Source organism: Schistocerca americana, chromosome 3, assembly GCF_021461395.2.
Source record: "Schistocerca americana isolate TAMUIC-IGC-003095 chromosome 3, iqSchAmer2.1, whole genome shotgun sequence".
In the NCBI taxonomy this organism is placed as follows: Eukaryota; Metazoa; Arthropoda; class Insecta; order Orthoptera; family Acrididae; genus Schistocerca; species Schistocerca americana.
The window spans coordinates 851946754-851971397 of record NC_060121.1 but is presented as its reverse complement, the minus strand read 5'-3'; the positions used below and the strand labels follow the sequence as shown (position 1 = coordinate 851971397).

Genomic DNA, 24644 nt, shown 5'->3' with positions numbered 1-24644 from the left:
CCATATACGCTTATCACATCGGTAATGCTTCTCCGCCTTCATTATTTGGTTATTTGGTAGACAATGCTTGGAAAAGTTCGTTGGGAGTATTGAATACTTCTATTCACCACTCGCGTAATTTTATCAGTTTCGCACACTGACAGGTGCTTAAAAAAAGAATTAACACACTGAGCAAACTGAACGAAGAACAACTGGTTATTCGGGTAGATTCACTACATCTATTAAGGTTTTCACTGTCAATTCTGCAGTCCTGTTCTGCAAAATAATAAACTAGGGTTCGTTTGAAGAGAGTTGCGATAAAATAAAATTATATACATCTATGTACGTCGACACGACGCTCTGCATTTAGAACCTCGATAAGTTCACCATCAGAGACAAGTACCATTCCAGTTAAACTTCGCGATGTATAATGGATTTTTATTTATATTTTCACTGTCCTGTACCGTTCGATTTACTTGAAACACTGCTGCACAATGCATTTATAAGGAAGTTCTACTACATTTGCTTAAAATTGTGCCTTCAGTATAAATGGAACAAGCATTGTGTAGGTTACTACCCATATGATACGATACGGAACAAGTATTGTGAAGGGTAGTATCGGTATGATATCACTTCCTTATTTGATGCTGAGGAAATTCATGTACCGATGTTCATCCTGCATCTCTGAACGTGATGGACGAAACATGAATTGTGATCTTGAGATCAGCTTCTGGAACACTTTGCTGTGGTTTATAGCCACATCGTTCGGCACAGATGTCCGACGCCGTTGCGAGATACCACGGTCGCACTGTCCCCTTGACGCGTTCTTACACCTGATCAGAGAGCGCCGCGGCTGGCTGTCGCCAGTGGTGTCGCTGTGTTCTGTGTTCACTCTGCGCGCGGGGTGCTCTCCTCTGGGGACTCGTACTCGTCGTCGTCGCCCTCGTCGCGGTCCATGTCCACCAGCCGGAAGGTCTCGAGGAACTCGTTCAGGTCGACCAGGCCGTCCTTATTGATGTCCATGGAGCGGCAGATGTCGAGCAGTTGCTCGGACGAGATGGGGTTCTGCAGGTGTTCGCTCAGCAGTGAACACGCGTCTGAGAACTCCTCCGTCGATATGTAACCTGCAACAGTTTGTTAACAGCGTCAATCAGCGTAGTAATGATGGAAGCTGAAGAAGTTAATTAAAATTTGTGCGACGGCTGGGACTTGAACCCGTGCCTCCTTGGTTTTAAGAAAGGAATGCTAGCCATTACACCACTGTGGCACTTTTCTCCCGCTCATTTTCCCCTTCTTAGATCACCACTATTGCCGAGGCACGGTGGAATTGGAATACCTCTCCAACATTGGACATGATGGGGAGATCCAGTATCTCAGGTGTAGGTGATTTATAGGTATTATAATTAAATTTTCTTTGAGACATTTGAGTCTCACCTTTACCTGTGATAATGTTGGAAGCTGAAGAAAGGAATTAAAATTTGTGCCACAGCCAGGACTTGAACACAGCCATGCTGGCCATTATGCCATTGCTGTACTGGTGTAGTAGCTAGCATTCCTGCCTAATATTCTAGGCACTGTAGCTCCACGTGTTCGGTCAGAGGGTAAGCAGCCCTCTTAATTAAAAAAACTGAGTTAATGGACCAACAATGTACTTAAACAACCGTCATGGAACGTCCGCCCCAAACGAATACAACGAACATTAACGAACAAAATGAGATCAACCAAAACAAAAAAATGCACGGAAGCCTGGGTTCTTTAGACTTGGTGGAAGTTTCTGTCACTGATCACGCAAAAATTGATCTAGCACACTCATTCGCGATGGCGCCACGCCAGCAATAAAATCAGAGTGATATATCCATGGCATTCCTCATATTTCATAAACGAGTTGAGATATCGAAAAGAGATTTTGGCAAATGATCAACACACAAAAAACAGAGTATTTTGCCACATTTTTACCATGCGAAACTTCATTATCTACCGTGTTCTTCCACTAACTACAGTCATTTTTAATGAAAAATTTAATTTTTATGCGCCATCAGTAGATCGTGAAATGAGAAATTCTATGGGTTTACAAACAAAAGAATTGAGACATTACACATTTATTTTTGCACCCAAAAATGGCTCTGAGCACTATGGGACTTAACTTCTGAGGTCATTACTCCCCTAGAACTTAGAACTACTTAAAGCTAACTAACCTAAGGACATCACACACATCCATGCCCGAGGCAGGATTCGAACCTGCGACCGTAACGGTAGCGCGGTTCCAGACTGTAGCGCCCAGAACCGCCCGGCCACTCCGGCCGGCCTTTTGCACCCAGGATGTGCCTTTTCATAAACTACTGACCTTACATTTCCTCAGTTCTTCACTTAACAAACTTAATAAACTACTGTCTCAGAATTCTCTCACAACTGTCTCTTCTCAACATGTTAATGAGTTTAGATTACGTACATTGTACTATGTTTTGGCACAAAAACCAAATTTTAACATGGCAACAAATTAATGTGTAGGTTTTTACTCAAAATCCGCCACTTTTGATGCTTCTCTGAAAGTTACAAATGGTTGACAGGCCACTGGACTATAAATCGCTGCATTTTCAGCCGAATTCTTTTTTAGATTCTACCCAAAGCAAAGGTGACAGATCTTTTTGTGTGGTCACAATGCAAATGTATATGTGAAGTGGCTCCACTTAATATTCACAAAATACTTAGAGCTCAGGCTTCCGTTTAGAACGGCACTTCCCCTCCAGCCCTCGGTATTTCCTTTAATCCCCACCACTAACATTCTACGCGCACGTGCCCTGCCGACTGCGCATCTACCAGCTACGGTATTTTGCGCGGACTATAACAGATGGGTACGTCGTGGTGAGACAGAGATCCAGAAATCAGATACTGAATGGTAGGACGAGTCAAGGTGTAGATATAGATTCAAACAACAATTTAGTACCGTTGGAGAGTACGCCGAACTTTCAGAAAATCGTCACAGAGAATTAACGCGTAAAGAAGGGACACGGGTAGGATGCGAGGCGTTTGAACTCCTCTGAGGCAGTGGATACTGCCGTAATAAATATCACAGCATGGAGTCTATTTGAAGAAGAACGGACATCCCCCAAAAAGCGTGTTGGGCGGGCAAGCAGCTAGTTCTAGCCTGCTGGACCACTTCTTTCTGCCCAGATGTAGACTGCCCTGGCACCATCCGAGCCAGTGGAACGGTGAGCTTTCCTTCCTGTCTCATGAACAAGAAGGCCCTCATTTCGAACTTGCATTTTTTTAACTGTTGTAGTCATATTGAACAAATTATCAAATCCTCTCGAGATGACGGCAGCAGAAATCTGTTTAGAGATTTCGGTTCCCCTGTATGTTGTTAATTATTGTTACAGCGTTTCTTTCTTCTTTGAATTTTCTCTTATGCCTCAATTCGCAGTTGAAATTCTAGATACTAAATCACGAAAACGCTAGCGGGTTGCTGATCATCAAAGGAGCCCAAATCTGTCGCCTAGTTTGTTACTTCATTTCTACTCGACTATCCTTTGTCCCAGGCCTTGTGCAGCCGTCTACGCATATGTTACAGCACGAGACGTACTTAAGTGGCTTCATACCGCATGGTGTCACAAATTTCCATAGTTAATTTTGTATCTATTATCTTAACTGATTAAAAATGACGTCTGGGAAATGTAAGTTTTCGTTTTCACTTCAATCTCTTATTGTTTTATTTTTATTCTGTTACCAAATTTTCATTGTGTCCTCCCACATCCACTCAAAGTCATAAAACCTGTAGACAAATTGGCCTTCACTGCTTACTGTGCATAGTATTCATTAAAATTATCACCAACAGCTTAAAAAACAGGCAGTGAACCATAAAGACCAGCAGGCTTCAGAAAAAGTTGGAGCCTAAGTAAAGACTCACCCATTGCGGATCATACCATAGAGCTACGACTATGAATTACCGTTTTCTCTGGAACGGAAAATTTGTGACAGCTTTTGACACAGTCTGAACAAAATCTGCACAAACAGTCATTATGAAATACGGCACTTCTTCAACTTACGTTAGAATATTGAGTATTGTATATATTAGTGATCTAAAATCCTGCCGCGCGGAGTAGCCGCGTGGTCTCAAGTGCCTTGCCACGGTTCGTGCGGCTTCCCCCGTCGGAGGTTCGAGTTCTCCCTCGGTATGTGTGTTGTCCTTCGTGTAAGTTACTTTAACTTAGATCAAGTAATGTGTAAGCCTAGGGACCGATGATTCAGCAGTTTGGTCCCACAGGAACTTACCACAAATCTCCAAATCTCTCTAAAATCCTTCATTGTTAAACGGGATAGCGATAAATTAAGAATTTCTAGGTAATCGAGGTATATCATATCTTCAAAAGAGTTCTTACCAGTTCTAAACTAAGTTGTCAGTCTCTTAAACTGAAACAATTTAGATGCAATATTCGCCAATATAATATGTATGAACTATCTTCGATTGGTTGATTTCATATGTTGTTTCTCTGTAGCGTAGATGAACTCCACCATTTAATCTACGCCTACATCTAGATACATATTCCGCAGACTGCCGTATGGTACATGGCGGAGAGTACTTTGCACCATTTCGTCGTTTACTTTCCTACTCTACTCTCAAAAGAGGCAAGGGAGAAGCCATTACTATATATCTCCGTACGAGTCTTAATTTATCTTTTCGTATCTTCTTGGTCCTTCTACGAAATGTATACTGGCAGCACTAGAATCGTTCTGTAGTCAGCTGCGGACACCAGTTTTCTACATTTTCTCGGTAGTGTTTCGTGTAAAGAACATCATCTTTCTTCCATGCGTTCCCATATCAGTTCACGAAGCATCTCCATAATATTCCTATTTTGCTCGAACTCAACAGTAACAGATCTAGCAGTACGCCCCTGAACTGCTTCGACGTCTTCCTTTAATCCACCTGATAGGGATCCCAAGCACTTGAGCAGTACTAAAACACGAGTCGCACTAGCGTTCTCTATGCGATATCCTTTGTAAACGCGGTATACTTTCCTAAAAGTCAGCCAATAAAACGAAGTCGACCATTGGCCTTCCCTGCTACCGTCCTCATTTCGTGTTACTTAGCAACGTTACGCCTAGATATTTCATCGACATGACTATGTCAAGCATGGTTAAAGAGTGAAAGAACGAACCCTCAAAGTCACAGACCATTGTACCTAACGTCGGTTTGAGCAGAATCCTTGAACTTATTCTCAGCTTAAATATAAAAAAGAAACTTTTAAGTCCGAGAAGCTTATGTGTACAAATCAGCACTGTTTTAGAAAGCATCGCTCCTGTGAAAATCAACTTGCCCTTTTTGTCACATGGTACTCTGAAAACTGTGGATGAAGAGCAACAAGCAGATCGCATATTTCTAGAGTTTCGCAAAGAATATAACGCTGTGCTCCACTGCAGGCTGTTAAGGAAGGTACGAGCATATGGAATCGTTTATCAGATATGTGGGTGGCTCGAAGACGTTTCAAGTAACAGAACCCAGTATGTTGTGCTCGACGGCAAGTGTTCATCAGAGGCAAGGGTGTCGTCAGGTGTGCCCTAGAGCACTGTAATACGACCAATAGCATTTTCTATATACATAAATGGTTTGGCAGACAGGGTGGGCAGAAATCTGCGTTTTTTTGCCAATGATGCTGTGGTGTACAGGAAGTGACGAAGCTGAGTGACTGTTGGAGTATACAAGATGAAATTATAGTTGGTATGATGAATGGCAGCTATGTCTAAATGTAGAAAAATGCAAGTTAATGCGGATGAGTAGGGTAAACATACCCATAATGTTTGAAAACACCAATAGAAGTGTCGTGCTTCATACAGTAACGTTCACAGCGACGTGAAATGGAATGAGCATGTGAGGATTGTGGTAGAGAAGGCGAATAGTCGACTTCGGTTTATTGGGAGAATTTTGGGAAAGTGCGGTTCATCAGTAAAGGAGACCGCATGTAGGAAGCTAGTGTCACATATTCTTGACCACATTTCGAGTGCTTTGGATCCGTACCAGATCGGATTAAAGGGAGACATTAGAGCATTTCAGAGGCGGGTTGTTAAATTTGTTACCGGTAGCTTCGAGCAACACACAAGTGTTACGAGATGCTTCGGGATCTCAAACGGTAATCCCTGGAGGGAAGGTTACATTCTTTTCGAGGAACGCTGTTGATAAAAAATTAGAGAACCGGTATCTGAAGCTTAATTTGACTGCAGAACGATTCTACTGCCGCTAATATACATTTCGTCCAAGGACCACGAACATAAGATACGAGAAATTAGTGCTAATACGGAGGCGTATAAACAGTCCTTTTTCCCTCGTTTTAGTTGTAGTGGAATAGGAACGGGAATCACTAATAGTGGCACAGGATACCCCTGCCACGCACCGTACGGTGACTTGCGGAATATGTGTGTAGATCTAGACGTAGAAGCACTACACCACTGCCCGCATCTCGTGGTCGTGCGGTAGCGTTCTCGCTTCCCACGCCCGGGTTCCCGGGTTCGATTCCCGGCGGGGTCAGGGATTTTCTCTGCCTCGTGATGGCTGGGTGTTGTGTGCTGTCCTTAGGTTAGTTAGGTTTACGTAGTTCTAAGTTCTAGGGGACTGATGACCATCGATGTTAAGTCCCATACTGCTCAGAGCCATTTGAACCATTTTTGAACTACACCACTAACACTGTAGGCTTGCAGTTTGAAGTAATGACGATAAATGTCAATTTTAGCCGTTAAGAGATGCCTTGTACGCCAGCATGTTGCGAAAAGGAATCCATAGCTCATCTGCTGAATACTTGTAATATTTGAAGCCTGATGTGTTAAGCCCTATATGCGTTTAGTATGAGGCAGAGGTCAAAGCAACGATCGAATCCGTAACCTGATCTTACTTCAGTCTCAAGTCAGGTTTTGAAATCGCACTCTCTCTTAATAATTTTCATGTTCCAGCTGTACTAAACACTGACCCAACCCGTATGGCTGAAAAACGCGGAGTGTCCGAAAAAAAAAAGAATTACATAGTCTTCTCGTTTCCGACCAGAAAGTCTTAAGGAAGATCCATGGCCCGATACGAGATGAGATTGTTGGAGATTACACGATCCGGTATAGCTCTGTAGTTGATGTCTACAACAATCCAAATACTTTGCGCCTGATGATAATCAAACAACTTGTATGGACAAGTCATTTCGATCGGCTGAATAAACATGGCTGGGCTTTCAAAGACGTGGATTTTCTTCAAAAATAGTTCAAATGGCTCTGAGCACTATGGGACTTAACTGCTGAGGTCATCAGTCTCCTAGAACTGAGAACTACTTAAAGCAAACTAACCTAAGGACATCACACACATCCATGCCCGAGGCAGGATTTGAACCTGCGACCGTAGCGGTCGCGCGGTTCCAGATTGTAGCGCCTAGAACCGCTCGGCCACCACGGCCCGCGGATTTTCTTCCCCGCGGAAGAGTACCACAAGGTAGGACCAGAGAGAAGCATCAAGAAGGCATCCATAAGGATTTGCTGTAGACCGACATAGTTGGTGATTGGCGGTAGAAAGCAGGAAACAGAATGCAGTGGAAGACGAGCGTTTTAGCTGCACGCGGTCCTACAGGCCTGATCACGTAAGAAGAGATCACATGTTTCTAATTTTGGTTATGATATAGATCCGTACCGTTATCTATTACTCTAGCTAGTGGAGCAGTTGAACGCATATTTAGCGATTCCTTTTTGCTGTTTATTTCTGATATAAATAATGCATTTCCTTGTATGAGAGCCTGCTCTGAATGTGTAACAGAAACAATGGAAATACACCTGTCTGATAGTTCAGGGACCTTCTTAAAGACTACATTTTAGCCCTAGTTACGACTTACTGTCACAGAGCAAATGAAAAGTATTTTGTTACTCCACAAAACACAAGCGCATGAAATGTAATATGGTACACTCACTCGAGCTACCAACTGAGTAAAGGATTCTCATTTTTGTAGTCACTGCAGTCGTGAACGGACAGTCAAGATTAAAACTGAATAATCAAGTAAAAATTTTAGTGTTCCTTCCACTAGCACAATAATTGTGCATATAGGAAGAAATAAGTAAGTTACTCTGACCGTTAATATTGTCACAGAGGAAGTAACAAAGGAACAAGGATACTTGGGACAATGCCTTGCCTACGTCATCATCCCCGCAGCTTGTTTAGTATATATATATATATATATATATATATATATATATATATATATATATATATATATATATATGGCGCACACACATGTAAACGTCGCTACAGATATTCGGATACAGGTTATGACATCTTCGATGTGCCTGCCACCATTGGCGATGATGTGACGCATACGGATAACTAAATTCTGCATGACCCGCTGAAGTGTCGGAACATCGATACCGTCAACGACCTCCTGAATGTTTGTTTTCAGCTCAGCAATGGTTTTAGCGTTATTGCTGTACATCTTGTCTTTTGTATAGCATCACAAAAAATGGCTCTGAGCACAATGGGACTTAACTTCTGAGGTCATCAGTCCCCTAGAACTTAGAACTACTTAAACCTAACTAACCTAAGTACAGCACATACATCCATGCCCGAGGCAGGATACGAACCTGCGACCGTATCGGTCGCGCGGTTCCAGACTGTAGCGCCTAGGACCGCTCGGCCACTCCGGCCGGCCCTTTCCCCTGTTCTTGTCAATCTTTCCCTGACTCTTCCTCTGAAACTCGCAACAGTCTCTCATTCTTTCAGTTCATCTAGGTTCCATCTCCTTAATTTCCTACCCGTTTGCAATATTTTCAATTTTAATCTACAGTTCACGACCAATAAATTGTGGCCAGAGTTCACATCTGGCTTACAATTTAAAATCTGGTTCCTAAATCTCTGTATCACCATAACATAATCAACCTGAAACCTTTCAGTGTCTCCAGGCCTCATCACGTATACAGCCTTCTTTCATGATTCTTAAACAAAGTGTTCACGATGATTAAATTATGCTCTGTACAGAATTCTATCACAAGGCTTTCTCTTTCATTGATTTCCCCCAGTCCACATTCCCATGGTGTTTTTCTTTCTCTCCAGTTTCCTAGTATCAAATTCCAGTTCCCAATCGGTATCAAAAATTCGTCTCCTTTAACTATCTGGATAATATTTTCTATTTCATTATACATTTCTTCACTCTCTTCATCATCTGTGGAGCCAATTCGGATATAAATTTGTATCACTGTGGTGGATGTCGGCTTTGTGTCTATCTTGGCTACAATAATGGGTTCACTATGCTGTTCATAGTACCTTATGTCCATTTCTATTTTCTTATTTGTAATTAAACCTACACCTGTGTTATCGAAATTTGATTTTGTATTTATAACCCTGTATTCGCCTGTCCAGGTAACCTGTTCCTCCCGCCACCGAACTTCACTAATTCCCTTCATATCCAGCTTCAACCAATCCATTTCCTTTTATAAATTTTTTAACCTAGCTGCCACCTACCTGCCAGATTAAGGGATCTGACATTTCACGCTCCGATCCGTAGAACGTCAGTTTTGTTTCTCCTGATAACGTCATGGTATGTGAAAATAGATTTGCCGGGTCAAACTAGTATTGACGTGTCACTTGCTGTTAGGTTGGCTACTTCTTATAGTAATGAACTGCAACGCCATCAGAATGACATTAGCATTGGTCTCAATATAGTTATGTGCTGGTGCGTCGTTCTCAGTTTACCGCATAAAGAACTCACGTAGCTTCTTCTGTGAGTTTCAAATAAATAACAGAAGGTTGGCCAATATTTCTGCGAATGCAGGTCATTGGATAACAGTAAGTGCTAAACGTTTTCCTACAGGAGTTACAGAAAAATAACATTAAAAGAAAATTATAACAAACCAAGTTATACGGTGACGTCTTGAGATAACGAAGGTCTGCAATACCACTTTTTTTGAGTCATGTTTGCGCCATTTTCGGATTAAAAGTATGATATTCATGTCTTTCCACAGTTACGTAATGCTTTAGTGCGCCTTCAAAATTCTGTTTCATTCAAAGTTGGCCCATTGCGTAATAATAGTTTTCCGTACTTCTGTTTTATAACGTTCTGTCATGTAAATTAATTATCGTACAAATTTCACCATAAAGCACACGAAGTTTTGTGTTTATTTTTATTTCTTGCGGTTGATGTATTACTACACACGACAAACGTCACTTATACATTATTTGATTTTTAAAATTATTTAATTGATTTTGATGACTATATAAATAACTTCTGTTTCTGTTATACTTCCAAGAAATTTTCATTAATAAAAAAGTTCATTAAAACTGTTTTTATTATTAGTGACAGAAACGATACTGTTAGGTAATTATAAGAATAGAACATTTGGGATTTTTCTAGAAGAATCTTGTTTTATGTGTACTATGAGACCGACACAAAAGGCATCATTTCTGTTGAATCAGTTCAGTTTGCCACTTCAGTGCAGTCATTGCTTGTAAGCTGTTAGACGGCTGACATACTGCACATTTAGTCTTAATTTGAAAAAAAAATGAGAAAGCACTTATGAAAATGTTTCTGAGACATCTAAAAATTTTAAGTATATACGATGAGTAAACATTCAAATAAAGAGTGTTAATAATAAAAATAGTGCATTACTATTAAGTCTCAACGTAATAAAAGACTTGTGCAATTTATAGTTTTGTGAGCGTTTGCAATAGAAACAACCTCTAGACGCTCACGTCATATTCAAAATAAGAAATACGAGTGAGTTTTTCTTCCTCATAACAATACATCATATACTGGAAAAACAGCGTGTATCTCTGAATGAACGAAGAATTTAACAGGAACCTAATGGGGACTTTAAAAAGAGAATAAGAAGTTAGGCATGACCCTCCTCATTCCTTGCGTTGTGAGAAGAGAACCGCTTGTGCAGCAGAGCTCTACTGGGAACGCGCAGTCATGAACGGCCTCACGTTTAGTGCTTTGGAAAAGTGTGACGTTGGCAATAAACAGAATCTGATGAGGAGACTTAGCAGTTCTGGGGGTCTCCCGTGCTGCATTCCTACGGTTAGGATGGTTATTGGCCCCCTACATTTTCTCCATCCTCACTAATGGAGATCTCCAATAATTCAGCAAATATTGCAGATATGATATATCCAGTAATATTCCGCAATACTGAACATACACATAGAAAGGTCCACAATAAATACATAACGTTACTAAGGGTCGCAGAAAAACAAAAAAATATTTATAAGCTAGGAAACCGATATGTAGAAATAAAAACAAAATTAGATGGTTCAAAATGGTTCAAATGGGTCTGAGCACTATGAGACTTAACTTCTGAGGTCATCGGTCCCCTAGAACTACTTAAACCTAACTAACGTAAGGACATCATACGCATCCATGCCCGAGGCAGGATTCGAACCTGTGACTGTTGCGGTTGCGCGGAACAAAATTAGATGCCAGTGAAAAACGGGAGGAGTTTCGTTTCTATATGAAGTCAGTTAGTTATATGAATGCATGTCCGAAAGAACAGACACAACACATTCGTACAATTGATTCGCCTCGATGGGCAATGAATCAACTATCTTCAGCGTGGTTGCACAATCACGCTCGACATCCTGCAGGAATATCAGAGTTGCCAGCATGAAGGATCTGGACCGGGACTGCGGATAGGTGGTGCTGGACGTGAATGTGCTTCGACCGGGAGACGTGCCGAAACATTCAGTGCAGTTGCGATTAACACTGTGTCAGGATGGCGCAGTGGTCAAGACACCTGCATAATAAGCAGGAAATCACGGGTTCGAGTCCCGGTCCATCATATACTTTCACTATTCGCCTCTGATTCCATTTAAAGTCTCGATGCGGCTTACATCAATAGTTCCTTCCCTTTCCTTTCCTTTAGCTCCCCCCTCCCCCCTACAGTTTCAGTTTACATAATATGAAGTCAATTAGCTGATGCAATATCCTTGCACACAGACCTGCATCCATCAGACTAGTATGCGACTTGGGCACAATGGAAAGAAATCAGAAGCAGTGAACTCCACATTTAAAAGTGCATATAGGTGTGAAGAACTTACTACCATACCAGTGTCGAATTATGATGCACAATCAGTAACAGTTTATATTAATATAAGCACATACCATAACATTTCCTTGTCCGACTTTTGTGCTCGTCCTGTTTGTTACTGTGAATGCGAGAGCTGGTATCAGTTATCTGAGGAAAGGAGGCTTTTATTCAGTCTAGATATCATGGGACCGTTTCCCCTAATCCTTGTAAGCGAATGGTGAGCGAGGCACACAAGGTTGGCTTATAGGCTTGTGACTGAGAGCGCCAGAGTTATCTGAAGAAAGGAGGCTTTTGATGGGTCTAGATATCATGGGACCATTTCCCCTAATCCTTGTAAATGGATGGTGAGCAAGGCGTAAAAGGTTAGCTTACGGGATTGTGACATTCCTAGGATTGCAGGTATTCCCCAGCACATGATGGAAGGAAAATTTCTAAAGTCCAATGTCACGCAGTTCCACGAGCATTGTTCTGTTGAAAAATGGTACCGCGCTATTATCACAGTAGAGGTGTCGCATAAGGGCGCAGTATGTCCGTATCATAATGTCCATGTCATACCAAAGTGCAGTTAGAGTTCCCTCAATCACTGCCAGCCGTGATCCGAAATCATACCCGATGGCCTGTGCACCATGACGCCTAGAGTAACACTCCTGTGCGGCTCCAAAATATTGAAACAATGGTTTCTCTCTCCAGATCGGTACTATACCCACCGATGATGATCCCCAGGTAGTGCATATCACTGAAAACTGTGCGACAGCATTCATGAGGAGTCGACGCATTCCGATCACTGTACCACTCTAAACGCAGCCGTTCGTATTGTGGTGTTATCAGCAACCTATTCAAAGAATTCTCTAGTGTGGCTGCAAAATGAGGCACCTATCGAATTCTGTCAGGTGCTGCTAACGCTGTCTCACACGTGTACGCCGGCACCTCCACGTCCTTCACAGAGTTTCTCAATATCTGATACTGCCCAGCGCCCTTATATACCCCACCAGGTCTAGTAACAATACTAAACATGCACAAGTTAACGCACTCTGGTCGCTGTTCTATCTGTCATACAGATATGCAGCCTTTATCATTCACATAGAGGCAGATGGTTTGTAAATGTATGAAGTTACGTTGAAATCAGGTCTTCTAGCTGATTCACTTGTTTTGTCAAACACTGTATAATTAATAATTTTCCGATGCTCTAAACGAGGGTTGTGGTTTTGGAAGAGCCAACGTTCTCGGTCGGAAGAGGCTTCGTATCAGTTCGCGGAATAAGTAGTTGGGTGGTGATGGTGCTTAATGAACGCAGCGGACTTGCCGAAGTTTGCAGGAAATAAGTTACACTTGTTTCTACGGGATTTTGATTCTAGCCTATCTGAATTATACTGGACTGAATACATAGTGAAGGTTACAAGTACATGATTATATGTTATAATTACATGAGCTGCTGTTAGTGTACATCTAGCAGTCCAGTCGACGAATCTTGGACTCTTCCTCAGAGTATGGAGATGCATGGAGATGCCAGGTGCTTACAATGGCAGCAAACAGATCTAGTGTCGGCCACAATTATCGTACGGCAGCAAAACTTGATAAATATTCCGATACATTAATGCGACATCGATTTACGCTAGAAAAACATTACTTGCAATTTTGGCAACCAGGTGCAAATCTGGCGCTGTGACTGCAAGTAGACGTATAGAAATGTTTCCATATGCATTGGATTAGGAAAAGGACGTGGGCAGAAAAGGTCAAACAACTGAGAAAGGCATAATTTGTACATTGTTAATAACCGATGCTTACACATTTGTTCAATATGAGCATCGGAGACGTCAACGAGATGCTGCTTTCGTCAAGCAATGTAATCAACAGTTGCTCGCTGCAGTTATGGTGTAAACTGAGCAGAGTGTTCCTGTTTACTTGTCTTCAGATGGGGTAGAGACGGAAGAGTCCCTGCTGCACACGTTCTCGTAGAAATTCCCAGAGGCAAAAGTCAGATGTATTCAGATCATGCGGTCTTTCAGGCCATGCATCTCGAAAACCTCTGGAGGTAACACACTCGGGGAATGTTTCGTTAAGCAGATGTTTCATTGGGCAAGTGACGTAATATGTAGCCCCATCTTGCATGAAAACAATGGTTTCGACACAGTTACGCTCTTTCAAAGCAGGAATCACATACTCTACGAGGAGGTGAAGATAATGCGCAGGCGTCGCGGTACACCTGGCAGGCCCTCTAGATATATTCTCTTCAAAGAAGAGTGGTTCAAATGGCTCTGAGCACTATGGGGCTTAACATGTATGGTCATCAGTCCCCTAGAACTTACAACTACTTAAACCTAACTAACCTAAGGACAGCACACAACACCCAGCCATCACAAGGCAGAGGAAATCCCTGACCCCGCCGGGAATCGAACCCGGGAACCTGGGCGTGGGAAGCGAGAACGCTACCGCACGACCACGAGCTGCGGGCAAAGAAGAGTGGATCGAGGCTAAAGCTGCTTGTGAGTCCACGCCACAAAGTCACTTACGACGAATGGAATGACTCTTCGTGCACCACACGTGTTTCAACAGTACCACAAATTCGGCATTGTGTTCACTACATCCTAAAGTGTAGAACGTGCCTTCTCGCTCCATAGAATATTGCTCGGGCACGTGTCATCAACTTCGATCCGTGGCAGAAACCGAGGAGCAAATACAGAAGTACCGCTTACCATGGGACGGACAACTCTCATAACACTGTACGAGCGCTAGCACTGCACTAGGCACGTGCTGCATGGTCAGTTACAGCAACACCATTCTCGTCAGTAACTTCCACTGGGATAGGACGCCTTCATCTTCCGGGTGTCTTAGCAATCTCACCGGCATTTTCGAATTTCATTATGTTCTTCTTTAAGGGGCTCCAGAAAGGCTCAAAATCATGAAAAGTTCAATTTTTACTTTTTTGCGTTTTCTGAATCTGCAGACTATTACCTTTTAATAGATATATAATTTATTCAATTCCGAAGACTACAACTACTTTTAAATTTTTTTTAAATGTGTTTTACATGGGCGTGACCCACTGTGGCGCTGTTAAACTGCTGTCAAATGGTGTTATTATTAACGTCCGTGTTCATCAGGTACATTTTAGTGATGTGAGATAAAGTATGTGTTGTGGCTAACCTGTGATGGTTCAATATATATCGCTGGTGTGATTGTCGATTGTTTAATGTTTATTTACTCTGTCGTTATCTCGAAAATATTCGTAATTAATTCTGTTTCTTGAGTCTCTGTTTTGTTGAAGTTTAATAATAAGTAAAAGTAAAGTTATTAGAAATCCTCTGAAGGCTTTTAAGAAAAGGAGAAATGTTAGAAAGCCAAAGGTATGTGTTATTACTGTAAACAATAAAGACGATAACCAAGTGAGTGAACCTAACCTCTCAAGTACACCTGCCCATAGCAGTCAAAGTGGGAAAGAAAATACTTCACAGAAGAAGCTTCGTTCAATGAGTGAAAACTATGAATGTTTTATGGGCGAATCGGATGTGAATCAAATATTTGATATGTCGGTTCTCAAAGGAATTTTTTCAAACTGTGTAAGATGTATTCATTGTAGTGAAGTTGGTCTGGAACTCTCCATAATAAAGCACGTAGGACTTGCTAGTGAAATACAACTTAAATGTGATAAGTGTTCATACAGGACCACCTTTTGGAACAGTGTTGCAGTAACTGCAACTGAAGAAAATGGTAGCAAAATCTACGAACACAACAACGAGCGATGCTTACTTTGGACAAGGAACGCCTTCGGGCTGCAGACAGGCCTGTAAAGAGTCTAGAAATACAAGCGAGAGTCAACAGGAGGAGGAACAAGAGGAAACTGGAGGAGGAGTTTGCAGAGGATGAAGATAATCCATCCTATGGACCTGGAATGCACTAAAAAGTTAATCCAATCTTTGTCGCTCGATTCCCAAAACTTTTATTTTCTCATACTAATTACATGTTTTCTAAGGATCTTCCGAACATATTTGTTTCAAACTTTCAGTAAATGTTACACATTACCTTCTGCATAATTTAAACAGCCTTTTTCCAAAAAACTGTATATTTTTGAATATATAAATAAAAAATTGCAAAAAAATGTTGTGAATTTTCATTACAATTGAAAAAAAAAATCATCTTTAATAACTGAACTAAAATTTTGTAAAATCCCTGTGTTAAGTTGTAGCCCATATTCCAATAAATAATCTGTAAGAAGTTCAACTTCCTACCTCAAATACTGTGTGAGGAAAGATGTAATTTATAAGCGTTATTTTAACATTGCAAGTATAGGGCGTTCCGGAGCCCCTTAAACCATTTCATGACATCGGGGATCTCCCCAGATGTTTCAGTTGGCGATACTCTCTCAGTGCAGCACTGTAACTGCTACCGTTCGCTTAAAACTGTTTCACTAACATTACACTCACTGTCTTCCCGATAGTCATACTGTTCACTCACGTCATGGCTTCTCAAATGACGGCGTGGATGTCATACCATCACACAAACAGCGTACAGTGCCAGCTTTGCACCTGGTACTCAAAATAGGAAATACACTACTGGTTATTAAAATTGCTACACCAAGAAGAATTGCAGATGATAAAAGGGTATTTATTGGGCAAATATATTATACTAGAACTGACATGTGATTACTTTGTCACGCAATTTGGGTGCATAGAACTTGAGAAATCAGTACCCAGAACAACCACCTCTGGCCGTAATAACGGCCTTGATACGCCTGGGCATTGAGGCAAACAAGCTTGGATGGCGTGTACAGGTACAGCTGCCACGCAGCTTCAACACGACACCACAGTTCATCAACAGTAGCGACAGGCGTATTGCGACGAGGCAGTTGCTCGTCCACCATTGACCAGACGTTTTCAATTGGTGAGAGATCTGGAGAATGTGCTGGCCAGGGCAGCAGTGGAACTTTTTCTGTATCCAGAAATGCCCGTACAGGACCTCCAACATGCGGTCGTCCATTATCCTGCTGAAATGTAGGGTTTCGCAGGGATCGAACGAAGGGTAGAGGCACGGGTCGCAACACATCTGAAATGTAACGTCCACTCTTCAAAGTGCCGTCAATGCGAACAAGAGGTGACCGAGACGCCGGGTGATACGCCAGTATGGCGATGACGAATACACGCTTCCAATGTGTGTTCACCGCGACGTCGCCAAATACGGAAGCGACCATTATGATGCTGTAAACAGAACCTGGATTAATCCGAAAAAATGGCGTTTTGCCATTCGTGCACCCAGGTTCGTTGTTGAGTACACCATCTCAGGCGCTCCTGTCTGTGATGCAGCGTCAAGGGTAATCGCAGCCATGGTCTCCGAGCTGATAGTCCATGCTGCTGCAAACGTCGTCAAACTGTTCGTGCAGATTCTTGTTGTCTTGCAAACGTCCCCATCTGTTGACACAGGGATCAAGACGTGGCTGCACGATCCGTTACAGCCATGCGGATAAGATGCCTGTCATCTCGACTGCTAGTGATACGAGGCCGTTGGGATCCAGCACGATGTTCCGTATTGCTCTCCTGAACCCACCCATTCCATATCCTGCTAACAGTCATTGGATCTCAACCAACGCGAGCAGTAATGTCACGATACGATAAACAGCAATCGCGATAGACAATACAATTCGCCCTTTATCAAAGTCGGAAACGTGATGGTACGCATTTCTCCTCCTTACACGAGGCATCACAACAACGTTTCACCAAGGAACGCCGATCAACTGCTGTTTTTGTGTATGAGAAATCGGTTGGAAACTTTCCTCATGTCAGCACGTTGTAGGCGTCGCCACCGGCGCCAACCTTGTGTGAATGCTCTGAAAAGCTAATCATTTGCATATCACAGCATCATCTTCCTGTCGGATAAATTTCGCGTCTGGAGCACGTCATCTTCGTGGTGTAGGTGAACCGCGCGACTGCTACGGTCGCAGGTTCGAATCCTGCCTCGGGCATGGATGTGTGTGATGTCCTTAGGTTAGTTAGGTTTAAGTAGTTCTGAGTTCTGGGGGACTGATGACCACAGATGTTAAGTCCCATAGTGCTCAGAGCCATTTGAACCATTTGAACCATTGTGGTGTAGCAATTTTAATGGCCAGTAGTGTATTTTTTCCCGGAGTAAATCTATTCCGCATTAACGCATTAGCAAATCTAACACGTGGCGCTGCTGAGCGATAATTACAGCCCACTCTGCACCCCCGTGAGGATCTGCTCTTTAATTATATCCACCCGGTTGCTACGACGCTCTTAATTATAGATTTTGTATTAGTGAGGTCGATGCCAGACTGGCGACACCGATTCAGACTAATGGTTAACGCTAGCAGTGCGGACAGTTAATCTGGGTCCTGCAGTAAACAGTTCTGAGCAACTCCGGGTAACAGCACGTCGCGTCATTTGTTTGGAGCGCCGCACATCGCTGCAGGTGCGATTCCAGTGTGACGGCTGCGGTGGCACAACCTACGCCACGGTATCCGTGCCACTGTCCAATGGCACTCCACTGTGTAACTGAATACCATCATTGCCAAAGGAGATTGTAGTCCAGCCCCAGATCTACAACATTTCTGAACCGGGCGAAAACTTTATTGTGGTGCTCCCACTCTCCACCCTCATCCTCAAGCGTTGGGCATAGGACGTAAAAACTAAAAAAAAAGTTTTTTGAAAAATATGTTCGCTTTGTAGCACATATCTTTCTGGAGTGTTTGATATACACACATCAAAATAAGTTTTGCATCACCTCGGTTCCTAGAGTTCCGGAACCTGCACAGAAAATTGGAATAGAGGTCAACATAAACATCATTTCTGCCCTTTTTATTGCTCATGAAAACCGCACATTGCATGTTGTACCACCATACAGCGGGACCTTCAGAGGTGGTGGTCCAGACTGCTGTACACACCGGTATCTCTAATACCCAGTAGCACGTCCTATTGCATTGATGCATGGCTTTATTCGCCGTGGCATACTATCCACAAGTTCATCAAACCACTATTGCACCAGATTGTCCCACTCCTCATCGGCGATTCGGTATAGATCCCTCAAAGTGGTTGGTGGGTCACGTCGTCCATAAACAGCCATTTTCAGTCTATCTCAGGGAAGTACGATAGGGTTTATGTCTGGAGAACATGCTGGCCACTCTAGTCGAGTGAAGTCGTTATGCTGAAGGAACTCATTCACAAGGCGTGCACGATGGGGGCACGAATTGTCGTCCATGAAGACGAATGCCTCGACAATATTTTGCCGATATGGTTGAACTGTCGGTTTGAGGACAGCATTCACGTATCGTACTGCCAGTACGGCGCCTTCAATGACCACCAGCGGCGTGCGTCGGCCCCCCATAATGCCACCCCAAAACAGCAAGGAACCTCCACCTTCTTGCACAGCCGACTGGTGTGGCCGTGAGGTTCTAGGCGCTTCAGTCTCGAACCACGTGACCGCTACGGTCGCAGGTTCGAATCCTGCCTCGGGTATGGATGTGTGTGATGTCCTTAGGTTAGTTAGGTTTAAGTAGTTCTAAGTTCTAGGGGACTGATGACCACAGATGTTACGTCCTATAGTGCTCAGAGCCATTTGAACCATTTGAACCTTCTTGCACTGGCTGGGCAATGTGTCTAAGGCGTTCAGCCTGACCGGGATCCCTCCAAACACGAGTGTCTAGTGGAAGGTATACGCGACACTCATCGGTGATGAGAACGTGATACCAGTCCTGAACGGTCCATTCGACATGTTGTTGGGCGCATCCGTACCGTGGTGAATGGTGTCGTGGCTGCAAAGGCGGACCTCGCCATGGACGTCGGGAATGAAGTTGCGCATCATGCAGCCTATTACGCACAGTTTGAGTCGTAACACGACGTCCTGCGGCGTTGTTTTCAGGGTTCCTCCGAGCCATAATCTGTAGGTAGCCGTCATCCACTGCAGTAGTAGCCCTTGGGTGGCCAGAGCGATGCATGTCATCGACAGTTCCTGGCCTTCTGTATCTCCTCTATGACCCAGCAACGTCGCTTTGGTTCACTCTGAGACGCCTGGACACTTGCCTTGTCGAGAGTCGTTCCTGTCACAAAATAACAATGCGGTCGCGATCGAACCGCATTGACCATCTAGGCATGGTTGAACTACAGACAACACGAGCCGTGTACGTTCCTCGTGGTGGAATGTCTGGATATGATCGGGTGTCGGACCCTCAACGTCTAATAGGCGCTGTTCATGCATGATTGTATACGTCTTTGAGCGGGTTAGTGACATCACTGAACAGTCATAGGGACTGTGTCTTTGATACAATATCCACAGTCAGCGTCCATCTTCAGTTCTTGGAACCGAGGTGTTGGAAAAATTTTTTGATGTGTGTATAAACCGTATATGTTCGAGGAAATATGATACATGGTGTTTGGTCTTAAGTGTGTCAAAGTGCAATGCCACACCTCTTCATACAGCATTTTTCTGTCGCAAGTCAATGTGTTTCGCACTGTGGAATTCACATGTATATATTTTATTATGGAGTCCATCAAGCCAATATTCAGGACAGTGGAAATTAAAGTGTCCTGTGGTGCCTCTCCTGCCCCCATTCGGCAGGTTTGACATCCTGACCCCTTAAATAAAACTCACAATCAACACTGGGTAGGATTATTTGTCACCGGGAACATAAGAACTCTTCAAAAAGTTGCACTCTTTATTGGCTATTAGCCGATAACTTTCTCTTTTGTGTGACATAAAATTAAGTATAGGAAACATAAAAACAGTAAAGGAAAGAGAGATACAAGACAGTACACATTTCTTCAATCCTTAGGTAGCATAATGTTTTCTCTCTAATCTTGCTACAGCTTTACACGACGTGATTTCCTTTCTGCGAAGGAATCTATTACGCCATCGAAGTTCGTCAAACGTTTTGCTACACGAAAAATTAGAATGTCGTTGTCAGATACTGAAAAAGCTATTAATACAAATAGTACCCAAGACTTGTGTGGCTGCTCGATTTGATTACGTCTATTTTGTCACTATCTGCTAGATAAAACGACACAGACCTCTCTAATATTGAAACACGTGTAACACACGTCAAATAGGAGCGACAGATTTGGTCATTTACGCAAGTAATGTTACAGAATACAGTTTATTAAGTACCAACATCAAGTGCCTATTAGGCCTGCTACAAGCAAAAAGTTGTGTTAGGGAATAATTTCGCATTTCATTCAAACCCTCAAGTTTCTCAAGCATGAGATGGAAAAGTAGTAGAAATAGTACGAAATTTTTATATAAATTTGGAATCGTCATATTCTTCCATATCATTTTTGTGATGTCCCAGTTTCTTCACCTTTCCCGTTCTAACAAACAATCTTGTCATCACTAATTCAGTAACAATTCCTGCCAGTGTCAAAAGTTATTGTCCGGTAAAAAAAGGAAATGAACGTATGGCATCGTGGCCCAAGAGGCCCCATCAGAGCCCGCTTGCATAGGAGGCGAGCACGTTACCACCCAGCTTTTTTTAATATATAATTTTCTTCTTTAGTGTTCGTTCTAGTTGTTCGGGGCGGACTCAGTCTTTTTATTACTGGGGGCAGCTAACCCTCTCACCGAAAACGGTGAGCTACCGTGCGGGCTTCAGATAAGCAGGCGGACTATTTTCCGGTGAAATTTCACCAACCCTGTCAGTTATCCCACGTTTGTTCTCCGGTCAGGTGTTATTACATGTTCGTACAACGCTTTCTCCGCGCTATTCGAATAATAGAACTTAAAGCGACAGCTAATTGGGGACTGTACAACTGGCCCTTTGTAGTGTAGCAATCTGGCAAAAGTTTTCTGTCAAAATTTCATCTTGTTGGATACACCAAGAAGATAATATGTAAACTTTTTTAGCTGTTATTCCTATTAGTCGTTTATATCCACTCTGGTAGTCTGAAGCTATGGATTTCGCTAGTAATTATAATAACGCTTATCATTCGCACATTCAGTCAACCACATAAAAAACAGCAATTGGCATTCACCTGTTCAGGATTTATTTAGCTCAGCTCGAATAGCCCCATCCTCGTTTGTCTGCGGGAAAAATTTTTTTATTTCTAGATGCGGCGGGGACTCCGCTGGTAGAGTCATCAGGTACACTATGCACACATTCAAAAATCAACTTAAGATTCGTTCAGAAATCAACTTAGAGTATGTTCAAAAACCGTGAGGTAAAGGGCGAGTTGTGGCGCCCTGGAAATAATATAAGTTCGGAGTTGCGGCGGCCGCACAAGACGCTCGTCAAAGCCGTGGCCCGGCAGCAAACACGTGGTGCTGGACGTTAGCTTAGCAACCGCGTGGAACTGCGCAACGGCCGGTCCAGCCACATGGCTGAGAATTCCATGGTGACGCTTTGTTGATGAAGGAGACATGCCGGGAGTGCCAAAGATGGCAGACATTTCACAGTTCGCATAGAAATTAATAGTAGTCAGATGAATCGTGATACCTCAAAAAGAAACATGTACATTACCATTATTTGCACGACGATTCTGATGGTGTAATCAGATATTCAATATATTTATTAGTTTAAAGTTTTGTATCTGATGATAAATTATACAAGTAACTCCCAGCAACGAATTTCCAAAATCTAAACGATTCATCCTATTTCGTCTATCTACATGTCTTTAGAAAGCTATTACTATAAACCTAAATTGGTATGAATTACAGGCATGTCACGTAAGTGGTACATGAGTTATTTGAGGTCAAAGTGGCCGATTACTATCGATCGTGTCAGACCGTAAGTATTCCATAGTTAAAGGAAAAATCGGTAGCAGCATGCTTATAAATATATTTATTCATCTATGTCTTTGTTCATATCCGATATATATACTATTCATGAAGAAATTGGTTAAATAATTACCGTGTTTTAGAAAGCACAGAGACATTAGTTTACTGGCCTATCTTTTGTTGCTATTCCTTTGATATATGTTTATTTAATTCGTTTATGTATTTAATAACGTGTGTCAGAGCGAGTTTATGGTCTAACCGTAGGAATATTTATTTAATTTCATTTTATTTAAATGTAAATCCCGTATTTCGTATGTGTTTCAACATATTTGTGAATGTACGATGGCTTGGAGACATGGAGGGAGTGCTCCAGCCAATGGCAATGCTCGTTACTAAGAGAGACGCATGGAGGTTGGCGAGGAGCATCGTTTCCGCAGAGGACACGGTGGAGTTTGGGACAGCGCAGCGCGAGGGGGAGTACGGCACAGGACACGGGAGTGAGTGCTGGACGCGGACAGTACAGCGCGACGGACCCACAGTCGGCGGAAAGACTTGGACAGTGGAGCAGTTTGCGCGTGGTCGTGAAAGATAGAAATACTTCGGAGTGCCGATCTGTGCTCTTGTTTGATTTCCGTGCCTTCTGCAGTGAAGATATAGTGCGCGTTTAGAAGTGAATATCTCGTGAGCTATGTTGTTGTTGATAACTAATTACGTGCAGTTGGAATCTATTGTTTCCCTGTTACTCAACTTATACTGGATTTAATTGCTGGACCATAGACACCAATAAGTGTTTGCAGAAATATACCGCATTCTCAAAAGTACTTCTACTATCGTACTCATCGTTTAAAGTCGTTAAAATAGTACCTGCAGATTTTATTTAATTGCAATGTTTCATTTATAAATTTATACGTTACATTCGTAATTCGTAATCGCTGAGTGATAGAAACCTTCGACCATTCGATTCATGTGTGTATTCTTATCGTACTCTATAGACTCAGCAATATTTGGCCTGTAATGCGGCAACTACGTATCCCAGACCCTACACAACGAAACCAGCCAAAACTTATAATATTGCAACTCTTAGTCTGAGGGTACACAGCTGAGGACCACTGCACCACCACATTTTTATTTCTATTTTGAAAGCCCGCAACCAATAGAGAGGCGTTTCAAAATCATATGAACAACCGTTAGAACAACGCGCGCTGGATGCTAGACGCTTTGTGAAACAAGATATTTTTCCCTTCAATAGCATGAATTTGGCGCCCCCTGAAACTGTCGCCCGGAGCAGATATCCCAGTTCGCCCCACACTAGACCCGGGCTTGCTGTAGATGCTTGACCGCAGAGACGCCAGAATGACGCGGGGCTCTGCTGCTCCATACAGCAGTTTTCCGAAAAACTTTAATACTGTACCCAACCTTTACGTGACGAACAAAACAATATCATGTTACAGTTGTGGTGTTCATTGTAACACTGGTTTTACTGTATCCTGTGGAAGTCTCTTCGCCTCTACACAGCTATTACAACCTGCAAGTATTTGAAGATGCTTAATGTACGAACAACTTGATCTTCCTCTATAAATTTCACCTCCAAACTTCCTTCCACTATGGAACTGACGATGCCTTAATGCATGAGGATGTGATCTCTCAACTGATCGCTTCTTTCAGTCAAGTTTTCTGATAAACTTCTCTTACTCACATTTCTATTCAGTAGCTCCTCATCAATGATTCTGTCTAACCTCCTAGTTTCTACCATTATTCTGAAGCACGACACTTTAAGTTTTGTTGTCTTAATATCCGAATTGTTTATCAACAACATTTCATTTCAGTACAACTCTACATTCTAGACAAATACCTTCAGAAAAGAATTCCAAATACTTGCATTTGTACTATATGTTAACAATTTGTTTTTATTTTTTGAAATGTTTTCCTTTCTA

At 42.5% G+C, this 24644-nt stretch overlaps 1 protein-coding gene across 1 annotated transcript in view; it reads right to left on the bottom strand.

Annotated features, from left to right (window-relative positions):
- Positions 1-715: 715 nt before the first annotated feature.
- LOC124606437 (serine/threonine-protein phosphatase rdgC) overlaps positions 716-24644 on the bottom strand; it is a 1241896-nt gene continuing 1217967 nt past the window's right edge. The window contains exon 14 of the mRNA XM_047138419.1: positions 716-1103. Within this exon, the coding sequence (XP_046994375.1) occupies positions 868-1103 (236 nt within the window). The 3' untranslated portion in view covers positions 716-867. The remainder of the gene's footprint in view (positions 1104-24644) is intronic.